This window comes from Adelges cooleyi, unplaced genomic scaffold (genome assembly GCF_023614345.1).
Source record: "Adelges cooleyi isolate 19-005CV unplaced genomic scaffold, UGA_ACOO_1.1 ACOO_flye_CR_arks_rails_tigmint_CR_PRNA_167, whole genome shotgun sequence".
Taxonomy (NCBI): Eukaryota; Metazoa; Arthropoda; class Insecta; order Hemiptera; family Adelgidae; genus Adelges; species Adelges cooleyi.
The window spans coordinates 1,092,881-1,110,565 of NW_026095824.1; the positions used below are offsets into that span (position 1 = coordinate 1,092,881).

Sequence of the window (17,685 nt, forward strand, 5' to 3'; positions counted from 1 at the left end):
ATACTGTAATAGTTTCGTTTTGGTTTTATTTTTGTGACTAGTTAACCGTGATAATAGATAACGAAATTACTGATAATAAAATTGATAAGAGGTGTTTTATTATAAGTGATAACACCGTGGCAATTAAATTTAAAAATGATATTCAATTATTACAACTACGATTAGTTATAATTACTACAAACTACTAATTTAAAGATTGTTTTATTTAATATTTTTTAATGAAAGTTTTTTTCATTTTTTTCTGATACTTATTATACAAATTAGTCATGACTGAAAAAGTACTGTATATTGTATCCGACTACATTGAGTGGTATGAGCCTGTTGATCTCGTAAGTTAACTATAATTCATAGATAATTTTTTAATAATATTACTTAACCAACGACTATTTTATACTTCTTGTTTAGAAAAAAGTGTCTAAAAAACCAGCTCACAGTATTACTGACTATTTTGGAGCGTTCCAGTATTTTCCCTATTTTTCTGGACAGCCATATAATCCTAAAGAACCAGTCTGGAAATTTTGCATTGGTGGGAATGGGCAAGTGCTAGCTGTAGTTCAACAGAGTACGCTTGAGATGCGTACAGAAAAACATTACAATAAAACTCTAGCAAAGGCATCGTGTAAGTAATAACAAATTAATTCAATTCAATTTAAGTAGCACATACTTAAATATTTTTTACATTTCAAAATATTGGCTAGTGTGATGTATACTAAATTCATAATTTTTATGTTTAACGCTTATTTTAGTGCCAGACATTATTGCTGATGATTTATATCCTTCAAAAAGGATATTGGCATGGAGTCCAGATTGTTCCATTTTTGCAATAGCAACTTCCCAAGCTGATATTGCATGTTACGACCTATTAGCTTCTAATTTATTTGTAATAGAATCTGTAAGTCCGATTTACTTAAAGAAAATACTTAATAAAGTAAAATAATAAAAATGTTTTGTTTTGATATTTAGTATACTAAAAATATAATGAAAATTATACGTATTCTTTAGGCATCCAAAAATAATAAACAATCACCAAACGATAAACTAGCTAAAGAAATGGTATTCTTAGATCTTCGTACAAAATCATCCAAATGGTAAATATTATAATATAGCTAATAACTATTAGTGTTAACTAAAAATAATGTTTTACTAAAATAAAAATTGTGTACTGTTGTACACTTTAGGTCGTACGAATTAATTTTAATTGGTGGAAATGGATCATTGACTAGTTATGCAGTTTCATCGGTTTATGGTTACCAAATCCAACATACATTTAATTTTATTCAAATTCTGAATGCTTCTCTCTTAACATCTGTGACTTTATGCTCTGATCCAGCTTATGTGGTTACTTCATCAGACGTACATAATAAATTAGTAAGTAATAAATCCCTAAAAGTTTAAAGTTATACTATAAATTCATAATTTGTTTAAAATTAAACTGTTCACTAGTTTTAAACATGGCTTCAATTTTAATTATTTCAAAAAAATATTTTTAGGACTTAAATGATTCCGGCTTAAATGTATGGTCGATGATATCGTATGAACCATATTATAGTCCAGTTTTGGCTTCTAACATTCAACAAGCTGGATTTATGTCTAGACTAGTCAATGTAATATTACACAGACAAAACGTAAGGGACATTATACTACCCCGCATGTTATTTCATAACCTTTAAACCTCGTAGTTACTAAATTAAGTTAATAATTATCAATTTATATATTTTTAGAAGTTTATTGTAAAAATGAGTTTATCACCTTCAGCTGCAAATTTAGCATGTTTGTATGGAACTCAAAATGTTTGTATTTGGAACTTCCCAAAAATAACGTAAGTAGTTAATTAATTAAGTCAAAGTGTTATTTATTAGACTTTTTTTACTATTAATGACATTTACAGTTTGTCTAATGAATGGTGCATAAGCGACCAAAAAGAATGGGGTGGAATTATAGATATTAGTTGGTGGTGTGATGAGGTAATATATTATCTGGTTATTATTTTGTTACTAATTTTATAACTGATTGTGTGTATTATTGTTTGTTTAAGATTTTGATTCTGGGATGTTTTGATGGCACATTGGTTGTATGTAATAAAAATGGCCAGCAAAGTATTGTTAACACTAAAATGAATTCTACTTTTTACAAACTATGTGGTACTTATAATAGTGATAATTTTGTTGTTGCTGATTTTAAATTAACAGAATCTTCCAATATTTCACAGGTAATTTGTATTAAATCTTAAATATTATACTAACATAACTCAAAAATATTACTGACAATAATTATTTAAAAATGTAATAATATTATTATTTTGATTAGATACATACTTTGATAAAAGGTTATATTATGATTTGTATATTTTGGGATTTTTTTTTAGGATGCATCTATAATTGCTAAGCCAGTCACAACATATATGTATAAACTCATAGCCGTTACTAAAACAACTCCTCAACAGCTATTGATTAAGAAAGTAATAACTTTTTTCAACAGTACTACTTTGAACTATTAAGTTGAACAACGTTAAAAATTGTTGATTATAATTTTTAATATAATGAAAGTTATCAATCTGGTTACATAAATAGTTTTGTATGGTATTTAATTTTAAAACTTCTTTTGAAGTACTTGTTCAAATATATTTGATGAACATATTACAATTTTATTAGAAAAATGTATAGTAATGGTAATAAGGTTAAAATAATCTTTCTTTACATTGTTTTTATAAGTATTAGTTATAATTATTATGTATTAGATTCAACTCAAAGAATACGAAGAAGCATTGGATCTAGCAATTCAATACGACTTGGATAAAGATTTAGTTTATAAACACCAATGGCGAGACAGTTTAGTTCTCGAAGACACAATTACAGGCATTTTGGTATTATACATTGTTATCCACCTTGTGTTAAAAATTGATGTATTATTTTTATTTTTGTTAAAAAGAGCAAAGTATCAGATAAAAAATGGATCGTTCAAGAGTGTTGCTACCGCGTTTCAGATTCATTGCTCGGTGCCAAACAGCTGTTAGAATATGGTTTAGAAATTACAGATTTTTCAGCTTATTTAAACATAGAAACAGGAAATTGCAGTATGTTAAAATTTTACTTATTTTTGTGGATATCACGGGTGTTTTATTTGTCATTCTAGAAACATCTGACTCGATAAGTGAAATGGGCAAGGAATTTGTGACGTCAAGGTTAAAACTTTTGGAATACACGGATAAACTATCAACTTATGAAAAGATTTTACGAAAAATGGAAGGAGATAGCAACTCTCTTTATAAAGCACAGACTTATACAGATTTAAGAGATCTTAGTCCTTTACAGTGGGCAATGCAGTTAGCTCAGCAGTGTCAAGTAGATGCTGTTTCAATTGTTATTACTTATTACAGTGAAAACGTTCTCCCTTATTGGTTAGATGTGTTGTCTGAATTTCCAGAAACATTAATGCCAAGACTTTACAGGTAACATTATATTAACTGACATCCAACAATATAAGGTGTAGTATTTTTTCTAATAAAATATTTTTTTTAGACATCTGTTACCAGTTTGGGATTCTTCCACCAAGCAAGTCCTGGTTCCAGAGTCAAAAACTATAAGAGAACTTGATTGGTGTGAATCTGATCGCTTTAAACTCCTGACAAACACCTTTCAAACTGTAAAACCGATGTTGTTGACTGAGAACGATCTAATTTTTTGGTATACCAAAAGAATAAGAGATATTGAGTCAAGCACTAAACTGGTACAACACACATTAGAACTCGCAACTATTGCTATTGAAAATAATATTAAGGTATTTTGACTTTTAAACCACACCATAATGATTATTAAAAAAAAGTGAACACAAAATTAGTTACAATTGATTTTCTAGGAACTAGAACAACTTCACGAAGACTTATCTATATTAGAAGTATTAGTGTATGAAGTAGGGCTTGATTACATGTATTTGAAAGATATCGAACAACTTACTACTCTAGAAAAAGCAAAACTTTTCATGTTAAAGGTGTGTTAACTATATCAAATTTTATATACTTCCTATTATTATTTGTTTGATTTGTCATTTAAAACATTTTTTATGGGATTCTAGTTATCTTTATTATTGTTTTATTTTTTCAGTGTGATGAAAATAACTTTCTACATCATTTGTCAAATTACTTTTTACCTTATATACAATCAAAGCCTAATACTTTTTATTTATTAGAACAGTATTTAATTGAAACTAGTCAAAAGTCGTTGAAGAAAATAGCACAAGTGAGTTTTATTGCAATTAAATTATTTTAATCAAGATTTAGGCAAAATTTAGATCAACTGTTAAAATAATATTCATAAACAATTGAATAATAAATGATTAAAAAATTATGATTCTTTTATTTATTGCTTCATTTAGATAACAATAACTCTTAAAAAATACCCAACTTTGATTTTAGTATATATTTCAACATTTTCAATTTTAATGTTTTTTTAGTTTTTTGAGTATACTCAATTAAATGGTTGGTGCATTAGTGGTGTGACAGACGAAGCAAAAATTTCATTGGGCCTCTTATGCATTTATACTTACACAGAAAGTGATCAGTTAGACGAGGCACTATCTATTGTTTTATCACTTATGAAAACAATCAAGTAACATTGTTTATTAGTATCAATGAATAATCATTTTATATGTAAAATAACTTATTAAAATGTTTTATTATTATTATTAGAAACACTACCAACAACAAACCACATATGGATAAACTTAACGACACAAAACAAATAATAAATGCGTCAAAATTATTATTGACTTACGGTATAAATTATTCTCTGAAAAAACTTCTTGATAATATAAGTGACCCCAATTTTTATCGTAGCGTCATGATCTCCGTTTGTGATTATACATCTATGTAAGTCTTGTAACATTTTTGAGTGTATCTATGATACTTAAATTGTGTTGTGTTTATAAATTAGAAAAAACCAAACGGATAAATACTGGTCAAACGTTCTTGGAGATTTATTAAAAATAAAAGAATTGTGTTTTTCATCACTTTCTACTGCAATTTGTTATGAGGTAAACGTACAAATAAGTTATTTCCTCTAAGTACTCTTCTAAGCTTTAAATATTTTTAGGAATATGCAAAAAAATTGTTATTTAGTAATGATGAAAAAATTATGGTACTGTGCACAACTATTTTAAAAGACAAATTACCAGATGAAATATGCTTACAACTTATTAAAGATACATTTGCCATGTACTTTGATCGATCAAAATCATTCAACGATTCAGTTATGGGCTTAGCAAAGTATTTGAAAACTATTATTTAATATATTAAACTTATTCAACCATTTAATCTATTTATGATTTTAGATTATGTTTAACCATTGTACCCGATATTGATGAATACTTAACTAATGAATGGAATTTTGTGACAGCTATGACAATATTTAACAATATAGGCACTAAAATACTTCCAATTCAAGGTAATTGATATTTGTAACTTCCATGTATTCTAATTTATGATCATATAATTACTTTCAGTTCGCAATTGCAAGAACAAGTGGAAATTGATCGATATAAGTTTATCATCGAAGCCAAAAAATTATACATTATCAAAGAAGTTGGTCACGTTAGCACATAAATTGGGAATAACAGTTGGAGAAGACTTTACAAACATTGAATCGTGTATTTTGTTTAAATGCGCAATGATGGCGTACAATGTATACACACTATTCAAATGTTTAAATAATCAAGAAAATTACAACTATTATTGTTACTTGTTTCCTAGGCAAATGACATAAAGTTTGCTTCAAAAACTTGTGTTCAGTTAATGGAAAAAGACGAGTCACCAGTTTGGTCACTTTGTTATGAACTGGGAAAACAGCATGAAATTATTGATATTAATTTAAGGAAAAAAATGCTATCGTATGCTGTGCTTAACTGTCCAGCCGATAAAGTGGTCTCCATTGTCAACTTACGGTAAACAACTATTATTATTAATTTGATTAAATCATGTTTTTTATTTTTTTATGGCAAATTAACAAATACATTAAACTAGACAAATATAAATCCCTTAATTATATTTGCCTGTTATTTTTTTAGAAAACTATTAGAGGACATCGATATTGCACATAATTTAGATAACGACGATTCTGAACTAAAGCTACCTAAGTAAGTGTATTGAAAAATAAAGGATTTCCATAAGATTAATTTATTGTAAAAATCTGTTTTTGGGTTTAGAATTGAGAATTTAAATTATTTCGCTGTTTCTAATTATGAAAGTTCCATGCATTTTAATTGTTCAAATTGTGTTGAAGTAATGCCATCTCGTGAAACGTTGAAGTCAAATTTACACGACCTCCAGTTACTTTGTAGTAAAAATGATTCTCCCAATAACTTTAATAAGGGTAAGTCATATATTATTTATTTTTTTATTTCTGTATTGTTATTATTTTTTTTAATTTATTGATTTTTTTAGCCTTAGCTATTTACGGCTTTAAATGTCTCGGACACGATTCTCAAATGTCAATATTGTGCTATTTAAATATAACAAGTGACGATATTGTCGATCAATGCTTTGAAAATTGTAATGGGATTTTGAGTATAAAGTTAGCGTTGTATATTTTTGCGTTACGTTACGCTATTCAAGTATTCAAAGAAACTGAATTACTCCATGAGCCAACTGATCGGGTATGCTACTTTACTAAATGTGAGTTACATTCAAAAGGACCACCCTAATCACATAATATTTAACCTTTAGCTGATTAAACGGGTAATGTCGCATTTGGATAATGTAGAACCTACAGAACTGGTCCTTGACGTTGTAAAATACATACGTAAATATGCTCTGTTATATAGTAAATGTGCAAAAAAAATAGATTTAAATGTAAACACAGAAGATTTAAATAAAGAACTAATTAGAATGGCCAAGTGAGTATTGTTCAATTACTTATATTCTAATTAGCAAGTTGCAGGGGGTTATTTACAGGTGGTGATCAGAGAGATATAATTTTTATCAATGTGTTATAAAAAATTTGTTTGTTTAATAGAAAACTCTTCTTGATATCATATAAGTTTTGAATAAAATATCACAAAAAAAAAAAGGAAATTTCATTATAACATTAGGTAAATTATATTATAATATTTTTTTTAAAAGTATAGCAACTTGAATTTTATTAATTTTTTTTCACCTAACGAACATACTGTTTGTAAACATTTCTTTTCCTCAGTAATAAAACTTTTAAAAATGGATACAAAATTATTTTTGTCCAATTGAAACTTGTAAACAACTAAAAATGTAGATAAACAAACTGTAACTAGTTAACAGATTGTTATGTTTAAAGAAAAAGACTTGGTTAACATTTTTTTGTCGAGCCATGATGCCATAAGATTTACATAGGGTAGCTAAGGTAGAATTTTTTTGTTGAATATCAACAAAGAAAAAAGTAGAAGATAATTGTAAATACGCCACTGGCAAGTTGTATAACATGTAGTATATATTTTTTATCAATATGGTATCAAGTAAAAATAATTTTTGCGCAAACTGCGTTACATAGTATTTAGTTTTGACAGATATCTGAGTTTTTAAAGTTTTTGTTCATTTAAAAAAAATGTGTATGTTTTTTTTCTCTGCTATATATTTTCAGTCACTTGTTAATATAAACAACAAAAAGCTAAAGTTGCAAAACTTTATTTTTAAAAAAAATTGGTCTATATATTTTATTATATGTAAAAAGTTTTAACAAGTTCAAAAATGTATATTATTTTATGCAGTTTGCATAGACCTTTTTTTTTTTATGAAAACTTCCTATCATATATGTTTTTTTACAATTGAAACTTAATGCAATTTTTAATTTTTATATAGAACCGGTAAATTAACAAACTTGGAAAAAGCGTTAGAAATATGTGATAGACAATCGCTGGACATAAACGACAAGCTGTTGGTAGAATTTTTGAAATGTTGTTTGTTTACTGTATCGGCAAGAAAGCTAGAAGAAAATCTTGAACTTCTAGAGTTCAATACTTTAATTAAGAACACTGAAGAATTTCATAGCAGTATAGTGTCAGATATTTATGAGGACATACCGGGTATCAACCATAATGTATTGATTGCCTATTATACTGCACTTAATTTAATTTATCCCGATGATCGTTCCCATTGTAAAGACTTGACTCCAAAAGAGCATATAAAACTGTTAAAGAGAGTACACAGCACAATTCCCGGTAAGCTTTTTTTACTTATACTGAATTAATAAGATATTAAATTAATAAACATTGTTATTAATAACAGATATCGACTACAAACTTTTATTGAGCCCTGATACAGCATATGAAACATTTAACGTGGCACAACAGGCTGGATGCAGTGGTCCAGTCATGAATAGGTTGCTGAAAAGTTTACCGGATAATATACAACAGTGTATAAAACTTTCTTGTTCTGTGAGATTTACTTTATAGTTAATACATAAATAAAAAACAACTATTTTTAACTTAAATTACATATCTTCTAGGCATCATCATCCATGTCTGATATTAGTCAAGAGAGTTCGGATGTCAATCAACTATTTCAAAGAATTGAATCTCCGGCCGATATCGACAAGATTGTAAAACTATTACCACAAAGCAACGAGTAAGCTGCTGAAATATATTATAACTTATTAAGGCAGTGTATACCTAATAGTTTTATCAAGTATAGTTGTATGATTCATTATATTTAGATCAAACGGATTATGGGTTGAAGCGATGAAGCGGTTGTTAAGTATTGAACCACAGGAATACAAAACATCAATTACGATATTAAAATATACTTGCAATAAACATACATTTAACAAAGAGGTACATCATATTACATAAAATATATTGTGTTTATTTTTAGAATTGTAAAAAGTTTTGTTTTGTTTAGGAATTGGAGAATCTTAACGATGTTCCAAATGTAAACAGAACTTTGCTTTCTTTATTGTATTTAATATCTGGCGAGAGTGCTGTAGAAACAATGGCTGTTAATTATTTCCAATCTAATCATGTAAGTATTCGGATAAGCAAATTTATATTTTTAACTTTACTACGGAAAAAGGACATTCAAGCTCACGTCTCAACTCAAAAAGTTTAGGACATAAATTTCCATCGACAATAAAATTCCCGGCTACTAAGAACCCTTTTTTACCCCTTACCATGCGATCACAAGGGCCAGCTACAGTACGATTAAATATGAATAAGAAAATTAAATTTTAGAAAAATGTTACTTATGAAATTGAAACACTTTGTTTAGGATTTACCTGATTTAGTGTTGGACACAATTCTTGAGTACGGACTTATGGAGCAGTTGATTAATTGTCGTGAAATAGTTGAAAATCTTTCATATCGAGCATTGACAGGAAATAATAAAAAAAATTGCCGCTTAGTCTGCGAACAGTTGACTTCTAACAAACAAAACCAATTAGCTGGTGCTTTGTATTTGGCACATAACGGAGTACCCGCTGCTTTGAAAACCAATGTAGCTGCAAGGGAAATAGCTGAAAGTTATTTAGCTAGAAATTCTAAAGATAAATAACAAAAACGGTTCATAACTTTTATTCTTATGTACAAACAAATCTATTGTTGGAATTATATTTTTTTATTTTATAATTTTATTTGTTTTAATATGCTGTTAAATGTTATTGTTTTTAAGTCAATCAAAGGGTATCTCAAATTGTCACGCTTATTTTTATTATTAAAAAATATATATATATATTATAATATGTGATATACATGGTAACTATGTGTTAAACGTAATTTGATTACTATCAGTTTAGTAAATTAGAATATATAATACATGTATTTATATTTTGTTCTATATACAAGTGTTAAATGCATACTTAAAAGTATTCAATACTTAATTAGTATTATTATTTGGTCTAAAGATTTCAATGTTTTCACAATATATTTTTATTAAAGTAAAGTGTCAATGTCTTTAATAAGTCTTTTGTTTTAAACACATTTTGCCAGGATCAGATTTATGAAATCAATACTCACGGATTAACACAATCAAGTACCTAATTAATTGTATAACATAAACTATTGCTAAACGCGCTAAAGCTCTTATACATGATTCATATTATTGTGTTGTATAGTACTGTACATCGCAGGTGTAATATTTATTTTGTTCATAGTTCAGTAGTTGGGTAGTAGCTACTATACCAAAATGTGAAGTATCTACGTAGGCTCGTTTAAAGGTAAACAATTGGTAGATGGTAGACACTTAAAATTGACTTTTCTATCCTTGCTATATGCCGTCTGCGATACTGGTTCTAATTATAAGCCACGTGTGTTATAGTATATAAATCCTATTTATAAACATATATCATCGGTATGGATTACCTACAGGATATATGAATAATTTAGGTACAATCTAAATTAAGAGTATAATATACAACAGACACAAATGTCTACAGTAGTATACAAAGTATAAACATTATTAATGGTAGTTCTTAATTAGATAGCAAACCCAGCATCAAGGATACATTTGAGGATGGATGGAATGATTGAAACGAAACGGGAATTGAGTAAAGTATATTGTAAGAGTAGGGTCGTTAATACCCATAGAGGATAGGAAGTTAAAGAGGATAATTTTGTGGGACAATGAAAAAGAAGATTAGGAAAATCACCAATGGATGGTAATTGGTAGTTCATGAAAGACGCAATGTTGATAGGATTTTAAAGAGACGAGGAAAGAGAAAGCAGGAAGAAGGTTGTGTCCAAACCTTAAACGGGCACAGGAAGATATTTCTTTTTGTGTAAGATGGAGACTATGAAACCATGGCCTGCTGGAGAGGATAGGGCAGATCGACCTATGCCAGGAGTAAAAGTTGGGAAGGGAGGAGTCCTGCCAAGCCTTTAAGGTGTTTTTATTGAAATCTGAGAGAATGTCGGAACAAGGGGTGGTAAGACCGTGAGTGTTAATGAAAGAAGCGGTTGGGGTGTCTAGGGTATCGACAGTCTCGTTAGTGTCCTGAGACCCAAAGAAACTGAGGTGTTTTACCAGAGGAGGAGATACAGGACAGAAGATCTCTAATATTAAGGATAAGAGAAGACAAGCCCTACCGATGCGAAATCTACGAACAGCGACCTCGCCTTAATTACTTCGTTTTATTACCTATTATTATTATAGGAGAATTAACGTCAAAAATCATAATTTATGACAAAGTTCAGGGTATAACTCGCATGTACATAAACTGGAGATTAATTAACTACAATACCTGTAATTCAATATAATGCATTATACACAATGATACAATTTGTATGCGTCAACACACAAACGGAGTCAGTCAAGTCAAGAGCCGGCCGGCAGTTTTTATCTTAACAACATGAACGACATGAAAGTTCACACGTCATCTAATAATAGATATCTTACTACAGTGAAATAGTATAACGCTTAATAATTAAACAAACACGGCGTAGTACACTAATGTACCTATAGGCACTAATGTGTTTACCGTTTATGATCTTTTTTATTTTAGTGTTTATATTTGTGTTTGTTATACATTCAGATAAAACAGGCACTGAAAATCTGTGACCTTCCTCACTGCTCTGTATCAACATTAAATTTGTTATTATATCCTTTTTTTAATTTCCGTATAAATCTTTAACCGGTTTTTGCTGGGTTTTTACGCGACTACGCATAGTATAGTAATTAGGTTCGTGTTTTACTACATGTTAACACTTGGTTTCTTTGGATAAGTACACGCTACACATCTTGAATACTATCAACATTCCCTATATTATTTGCAATGACGGCAGACGGTAGTCGTTTGGTGAATGCGATATTTTAACCATTGCCGGTGAATAGGATTTCATTAAAGTTTTTCAATTATAATCCGACCAGAAATCCGCTCATTGCTCAACCAAAAAACGAAGGTACCATATAATTATATAATACTTTTATTTTTTATTCAAATAATGTACTACCATATAACTACATACTCATTTTCATTTTTCAAACGTTTGTATTTTTAAAATTAAGAAAATATATGTATATATTCAAATTAATAAGTAGGTACACAACAGTATTATAATGTAAACAAAAATTAAAACGTTCTTATTAAAAACAAAGGTTGGTACTTACACTGTATTTAACAATTTGTTGAAATATAATATAGAAGTGGAATATTTCAACATTGAAAACTTGAGCTAATTCAATCGTTGTTTCTTTCATTTAAAATGGTACATTTATAATTCCATTTTAAAATCAATTCAGTTTAAGCATGATTTGAATTTAACTGGAAAATAATTTTAAAAAATAGTTCTTCACTAATCTAAACTTATGTTATTTAAAAAATAAACTCTTTAAATTAACATGGATGATTTTTGTTTGCTATCTCTATGGTATAATTAAATCACGAAATCGTAAATAGGATTGAATTTAAATTATTTGTTTAGTTTTAAAGCATCCGGTAAGCACGACTGCAAAAGGAAGATCACTCCCAATCAATATATAATATTTTCCAACAATGTACAAACCGTAGTAATGTTTTGTATCTTGTTTGCTTACATTTAATAATTACAATGTTTTAGTGAATAAAATACGTCATCATGCTGGACTTTTGGCTTTCTATCGTGCAAAGTTTATTGTTATTAAATTATGCAACCGTAAGTGGAAATATATACATTATAATAATATGTCTACTAGTTTTAACGATTATGAAATTTAACTATAACAGTAGCCTGATAATATGATAAGAATTAAAATTAATTAGAAAACTACTCAATTTTGAATAAAATCGATCGGTAACATACTTTATGTGTATTTCAAACATTATATAACTTAACTGTTAGTGTTAAAGTTGCCAACAATTTTAAGTTGTGGTTCGGGAGTTGTTTGTAAACAATTAGTAGTATCGTTAGACTCTTTTGTTCACCTTTAATAACATTGATCTCGTTCGAAAGTCCATTGACGATAATAGCTTATCTATTTGTGATCGTTTATAGCGTTAATAGCATTCACGATAGCCGAATAATGTATTGTCTTGTACTAAATACGCGTGTCTTCATTGAATAGGCGATATTTGGTACACATCAGTTTCGGCCTTGACTTGGATTTTGTTTTTAATTTGTCTACAATTACTCTTTTTTAAATAGCTAGTGTAAAGTCTTGAAAAGTATTTTTGTTTTTAACGCGCAAACTATTTTTATATGAGAATAACATAATATATTATTGTATTTTGTTGTTTGAAAACGTTTACAAACGTTGTAGGCTCACAAACCGGTTGTCTACTCGGTTCAGTCTCCTCGGTCGAATGCAGATTACTATAGAACATGCGCCCCGCGTGTCCGGTGCGATCCGCAGTCCAAGTACAGGACATTTAATGGATCTTGTAATAACTTGGAACACGCTTCGTGGGGTTCGTCTAACACGCCCCACCTCAGGCTGGTCGACGCGGTTTACAACGGCGGTAGGAAACTAGATCAATCATGATGTTGGTTTTTTTTTAATACCCCGAAAACCATGAAAAATAACACGTTTGATCAACACAACTAGTATAAAAGATCCATAAAAGACCTCAAGTGGTTCGGTCGTATTGAAGCTGCTAGTGTTGAATTAAACTGTTTTTTTTTTTTGAACAGGAGAACGAGAATTTCGCAAACAGGTCAACGGTTTGCCGTTGCCTGGACCTCGAGAACTGCAAAACAATCTGTTCCAGGACGTATCCAATAGCTGGTTCGACGATTATAACGTGCATTTAATGGAATGGGGACAGTTCCTCGCCCACGATATAACTCTTATGCCGCCAGACGGTTCGGGTAAGTGCAAGAGTTTTTTTTAAAATTTTTTTGAAGTCGTGAATTCGAAATCACCGTTCAATAGCAATATCTGTCTGCGCATTTTAAAGGACCCGCAGACTGTTGTGCTGTACAAAATCAGTTGAACGCTATCCCGTACCAATGCCGAGCGGTAATCAGAATACCCAAAGACGATCCAGTATACACGCAAACCAGAAGAAACTGCATGCCCTTTAGACGAGCAACGACCTCGTCGAGTTTCAATTGCGCGCAGTTACCGAACATATTTGTAAACATACTGTAGTGCTATATAAACGCGGTAGATCATCGATCGAGAAATTTACCCAATCTTATTTATTTGTTCCAGATGGTACAGACTTCGCAGTACATCGACGCCTCGCAAGTGTACGGATCGAACGACAGCATGGCGGCTTCGCTTCGGACGTTTAGAGACGGTCGACTTAGGTCCGAGTTGGTACAGAATGGTCAAGAGTTTTGTCCGCAACGCAGAAGAATGTCTTCGGTATGTGACGGTCGGCAAAACGTCGGCGTATGCTACGATGCCGGTACAACTTTCACCAGTATAATATTATCCCATGACTTATGAGTGTACTGGCAGGGACGAGAAATATAACAATATTTGTTTTAGAATTAAGTGGAAAATTAAAAAAAAAACTTCCAACAATAATTTTGATGAATAACTTTTCTGCCACTCAGAAGACAACACAACTTATGTATAGTTCGAAGACAATGTAAAAAATCCGAATTAATCCTACACCTGTCATAGGCGATATATAAAAATTGCAAATTCAGAATTTGGTATTACAGCAAATTGTTATAAATAGTTTGTTTAGGGCTACTTATTGGTTTTGTCAACGTTTCGAGTCTTACATCTTCTATCGTTAGTACTGTGTTGTTAAGGTTTCCAAAACGTTAGCAAAGTTAATATGGTATAGGTGCAACTGTAAACTGTGTAAATATTTTGTTGTTGATAACCCAAACGTCTTGACAATTACAAGTTTTTTCCGTTCTCCTAGAAATATATTTAGGACCTGTAGTATTAATTCAACAATTTCTTTTTGGTTTTCCTCAAACTTCGTACTATCAAGAATGTACTGCAACTTCAACTAGGGTTTTTATTCAATTCAACATTACAATGGTCATAAATATAGATTTCAAACAATATGTTGAGTCCTATATCTATTTTTTGTTTAATTAGCTGGTATAGTAATTTAACGTTCTTTTAGGGGATCCTCGAGTTAATCAGAACCTTGGAATAGCATCATATCAAAACGTATTTTTGAGATTCCACAACTATATAGCGACTCATCTACAAGCAATTAACCCACGATGGTCAGACGAAATCATATATCAGGAAGTTCGCAGAATTATCGGTGCAATAATACAGATAATTACTTACAAGGAGTTCATACCGAGCGTGATTGGTAAACTATATTTTTTAATTAATTTGACACGTGCGTAAGGAGTTTCACATAATTTTTGCGGGGTTTTCAATTAGGTAAGAGATTTAGCGAAGAAGCCGGCCTGTCTATTTACAATAGTAGGACGGTGTACGACAAAGGTCTCATGTCTTCCACGGGACTTGAGTTTGCGGCTGCAGCGTACAGAATTTTGCATAACATCATTCCGACTCAATTAAAGTAATTTCAGAATTATACGTGCCTTGATTTCCACATTTAGTAATTTCAATGCATTTCATTTTCTTCTATGTAGTTACATTGACGAATCTCACCGATATGTAGGAGCGGTCAACATAACAGATTTTATGAACATGCCCGGCCAAATCCAAATTGGGTCCAACCTGGAATACTTGCTGACTGGTATGAGTGAAACTTCGGGTCGCAAGAATCAACCTTCGTACAATAACTTGGTGATAATAAAATAAATCGCAGGAAATATTTTACTTAAATCCAATTTGTAGCCCTATTGACGAAGCCGCTGGTCGTTTTTCTTAGATATCCAACTTCATGTTCCATTTCAATACGCCTGATACAGCTGACTCGAGCCTGATAGCTACAGACATACAGAGAGGACGGGACACGGGTCTACCTCCGTATTTCGTTGTCAGGCAACAATGTAAATTATCTGCAGTAAAGAGTTTTGAGGACCTGCTTGCTATAATGGTGCCGAATGTAAGTGACCATAGAAGATTCGACGGACTTAAAACTATCCTAAATAACTGTTAAAATATAATTGATAACTACGTATTAACGAATACAAGTTACATGATTTTATAATTGTATTAGCCTTAGTGGTTGCCGCTTGGCTTTCTTTTTTCAACTTAAAGATTTAAAGTTTTTAAATATAGTATAGTTATAAACACTTTAAAACTAATCTAGTATTGGATTTATACTTGAACGTATTGACTACGGACACAATAGCTAATAAATTACCAAACAATTGAAGTTGTGAGAATCAAAAGGATACAAAAATTTGTTCTAAACAACATGATAAAACTTGTATTTATTATGCGTGTCCTTAAAGGTGATGTGCATTCAGTCTTTTCAATATATTCTTTAGAAATTTAAGAAAAGGGGTAAACCAACGAAAGCACAAACTCAAAACTAGTTATTTGTAATTTTTTTTTCTTCTCACAACTTCAATTAAACATCATAACGCTTTACAATTTTATAAAATACATTTTTTATTTCTACATAGGAAGCCAAGCTATTGAAAAATCTCTACGCTTCAGTCTATGATGTTGATCTAGTAGTGGGAATGTTGTTGGAGATACCGGAACAAGGTTCCATGGTTGGTCCAACGGCCAGATGCATTTTAGCTGATGGATTTTATAGGTTTAGGTACGCCGATCGTTTTTTCTTCGATGTACAAGGACAACCAGGCAGTTTCACACAGGGTACATTAAACGCTATGCAGTATTTAGTACTAGGAAAAACGTATTAGTGCAAAACCACTGATAACTTCTCAGCTTTCATGGCTATAAATCTGCGTCTATCATTTCTTTTTCAGAACAACAGGAAGTATTAAAAGGCATTGATGTAGGACATATTTTATGTGTTACCACTAAGATGCGTGAAGCACAAAAAGAATTTTTCAGAGCTCCTGGTCACGAGTACGTATAAATTTATTATTATTTTCAAGCAGTAGCGTCATTTCGGGTTTTACTGAAAATTCACCTCTCGACAGTTTTAATATAATCATAACAAAATAAGTTTACCGCCATCTACAATAAGTGTAATTCCCATCCACTTCTTTGTCCATATTCAGTTAACTCAAATTTCGAGGATGCTCTTATAAAAAGTGACTTGTTTGCCAACGTTTCGGAATTTCTACATTTTTTATCTTCAGGGCTAGATAGAGCTTTCGAAATAATGGCACAGGCAGTCGACTGACAAGTCATTACAGTATATTATATTAATGCGAGTATCCTCAATATATGCAAATAGTGACAATTCATAACTCATAATAAATCCGATACAAGTTTTTAGAAATTCATACTTATAATATTATTTATATTGTTATTAGGATCTACTCGAAGCAAACGCTCAAATGTAAGGAGGTAAAAAACATGTCAAATTTCAGTGCATGGAGATCCAATACAAGAAATTAAACATCTCCTTGGACACGATTTTTGATGTACATAACGTATGATGTTGAAATACTCATATTGATGCTCCCAAGTTATTATGGATCGATGATTTATAGTTTTTAATAATTACAATTTGGTTTTATAATGATGTGTTATTTTTGTGTGTCTAAAGACATGATAACTTATTTCCTGTGGACCGAATTACTCGTGTAGCATCTCTAAAGATCCGAAATCATATGCGGCTGGTACTTAGGAGGGTCAAAAGTTAATTCCTCGCTCGCCGGGCCGCTTTTAAAAATGCCGTCGTCCCAGTAAAAGCAATCATTTTGATAGCTGTTATCCATTTTTAAAAAGTCACAAAAAATAAACAAATAAAATTAATTTCTAAAGATATCATTGTGTTT

At 30.5% G+C, this 17,685-nt stretch overlaps 2 protein-coding genes across 2 annotated transcripts; both read left to right on the forward strand.

Moving 5' to 3' along the window:
• Positions 1–123: 123 nt before the first annotated feature.
• On the forward strand, positions 124–9,708 carry LOC126832853 (NBAS subunit of NRZ tethering complex-like). The gene is made up of 33 exons (XM_050563869.1): positions 124–329; positions 406–619; positions 747–892; positions 1,003–1,088; positions 1,179–1,368; positions 1,491–1,625; positions 1,722–1,819; positions 1,889–1,964; positions 2,036–2,209; positions 2,366–2,458; positions 2,738–2,863; positions 2,929–3,073; positions 3,133–3,448; positions 3,519–3,777; positions 3,856–3,987; positions 4,101–4,235; positions 4,450–4,604; positions 4,685–4,864; positions 4,929–5,028; positions 5,088–5,260; positions 5,326–5,438; positions 5,497–5,675; positions 5,744–5,934; positions 6,058–6,126; positions 6,196–6,362; positions 6,434–6,645; positions 6,716–6,885; positions 7,820–8,178; positions 8,246–8,394; positions 8,466–8,584; positions 8,673–8,790; positions 8,858–8,977; positions 9,224–9,708. The coding sequence occupies exons 1-33, from the start codon at positions 267–269 to the stop codon at positions 9,503–9,505; spliced, it is 5,244 nt and encodes a 1,747-aa protein (XP_050419826.1). The 5' UTR covers positions 124–266; the 3' UTR covers positions 9,506–9,708.
• A 1,933-nt stretch (positions 9,709–11,641) lies between these two features.
• LOC126832792 (peroxidase-like) lies at positions 11,642–17,383 on the forward strand. Its single transcript, XM_050563743.1, has 13 exons — positions 11,642–11,847; positions 12,505–12,579; positions 13,184–13,382; positions 13,555–13,731; positions 13,821–13,999; positions 14,078–14,276; positions 14,958–15,155; positions 15,230–15,371; positions 15,445–15,601; positions 15,687–15,863; positions 16,390–16,588; positions 16,702–16,804; positions 17,218–17,383. Exons 2-13 carry the CDS (start codon positions 12,523–12,525, stop codon positions 17,300–17,302), a joined length of 1,872 nt encoding a protein of 623 aa, XP_050419700.1. The 5' UTR covers positions 11,642–11,847; positions 12,505–12,522; the 3' UTR covers positions 17,303–17,383.
• Positions 17,384–17,685: the final 302 nt, after the last annotated feature.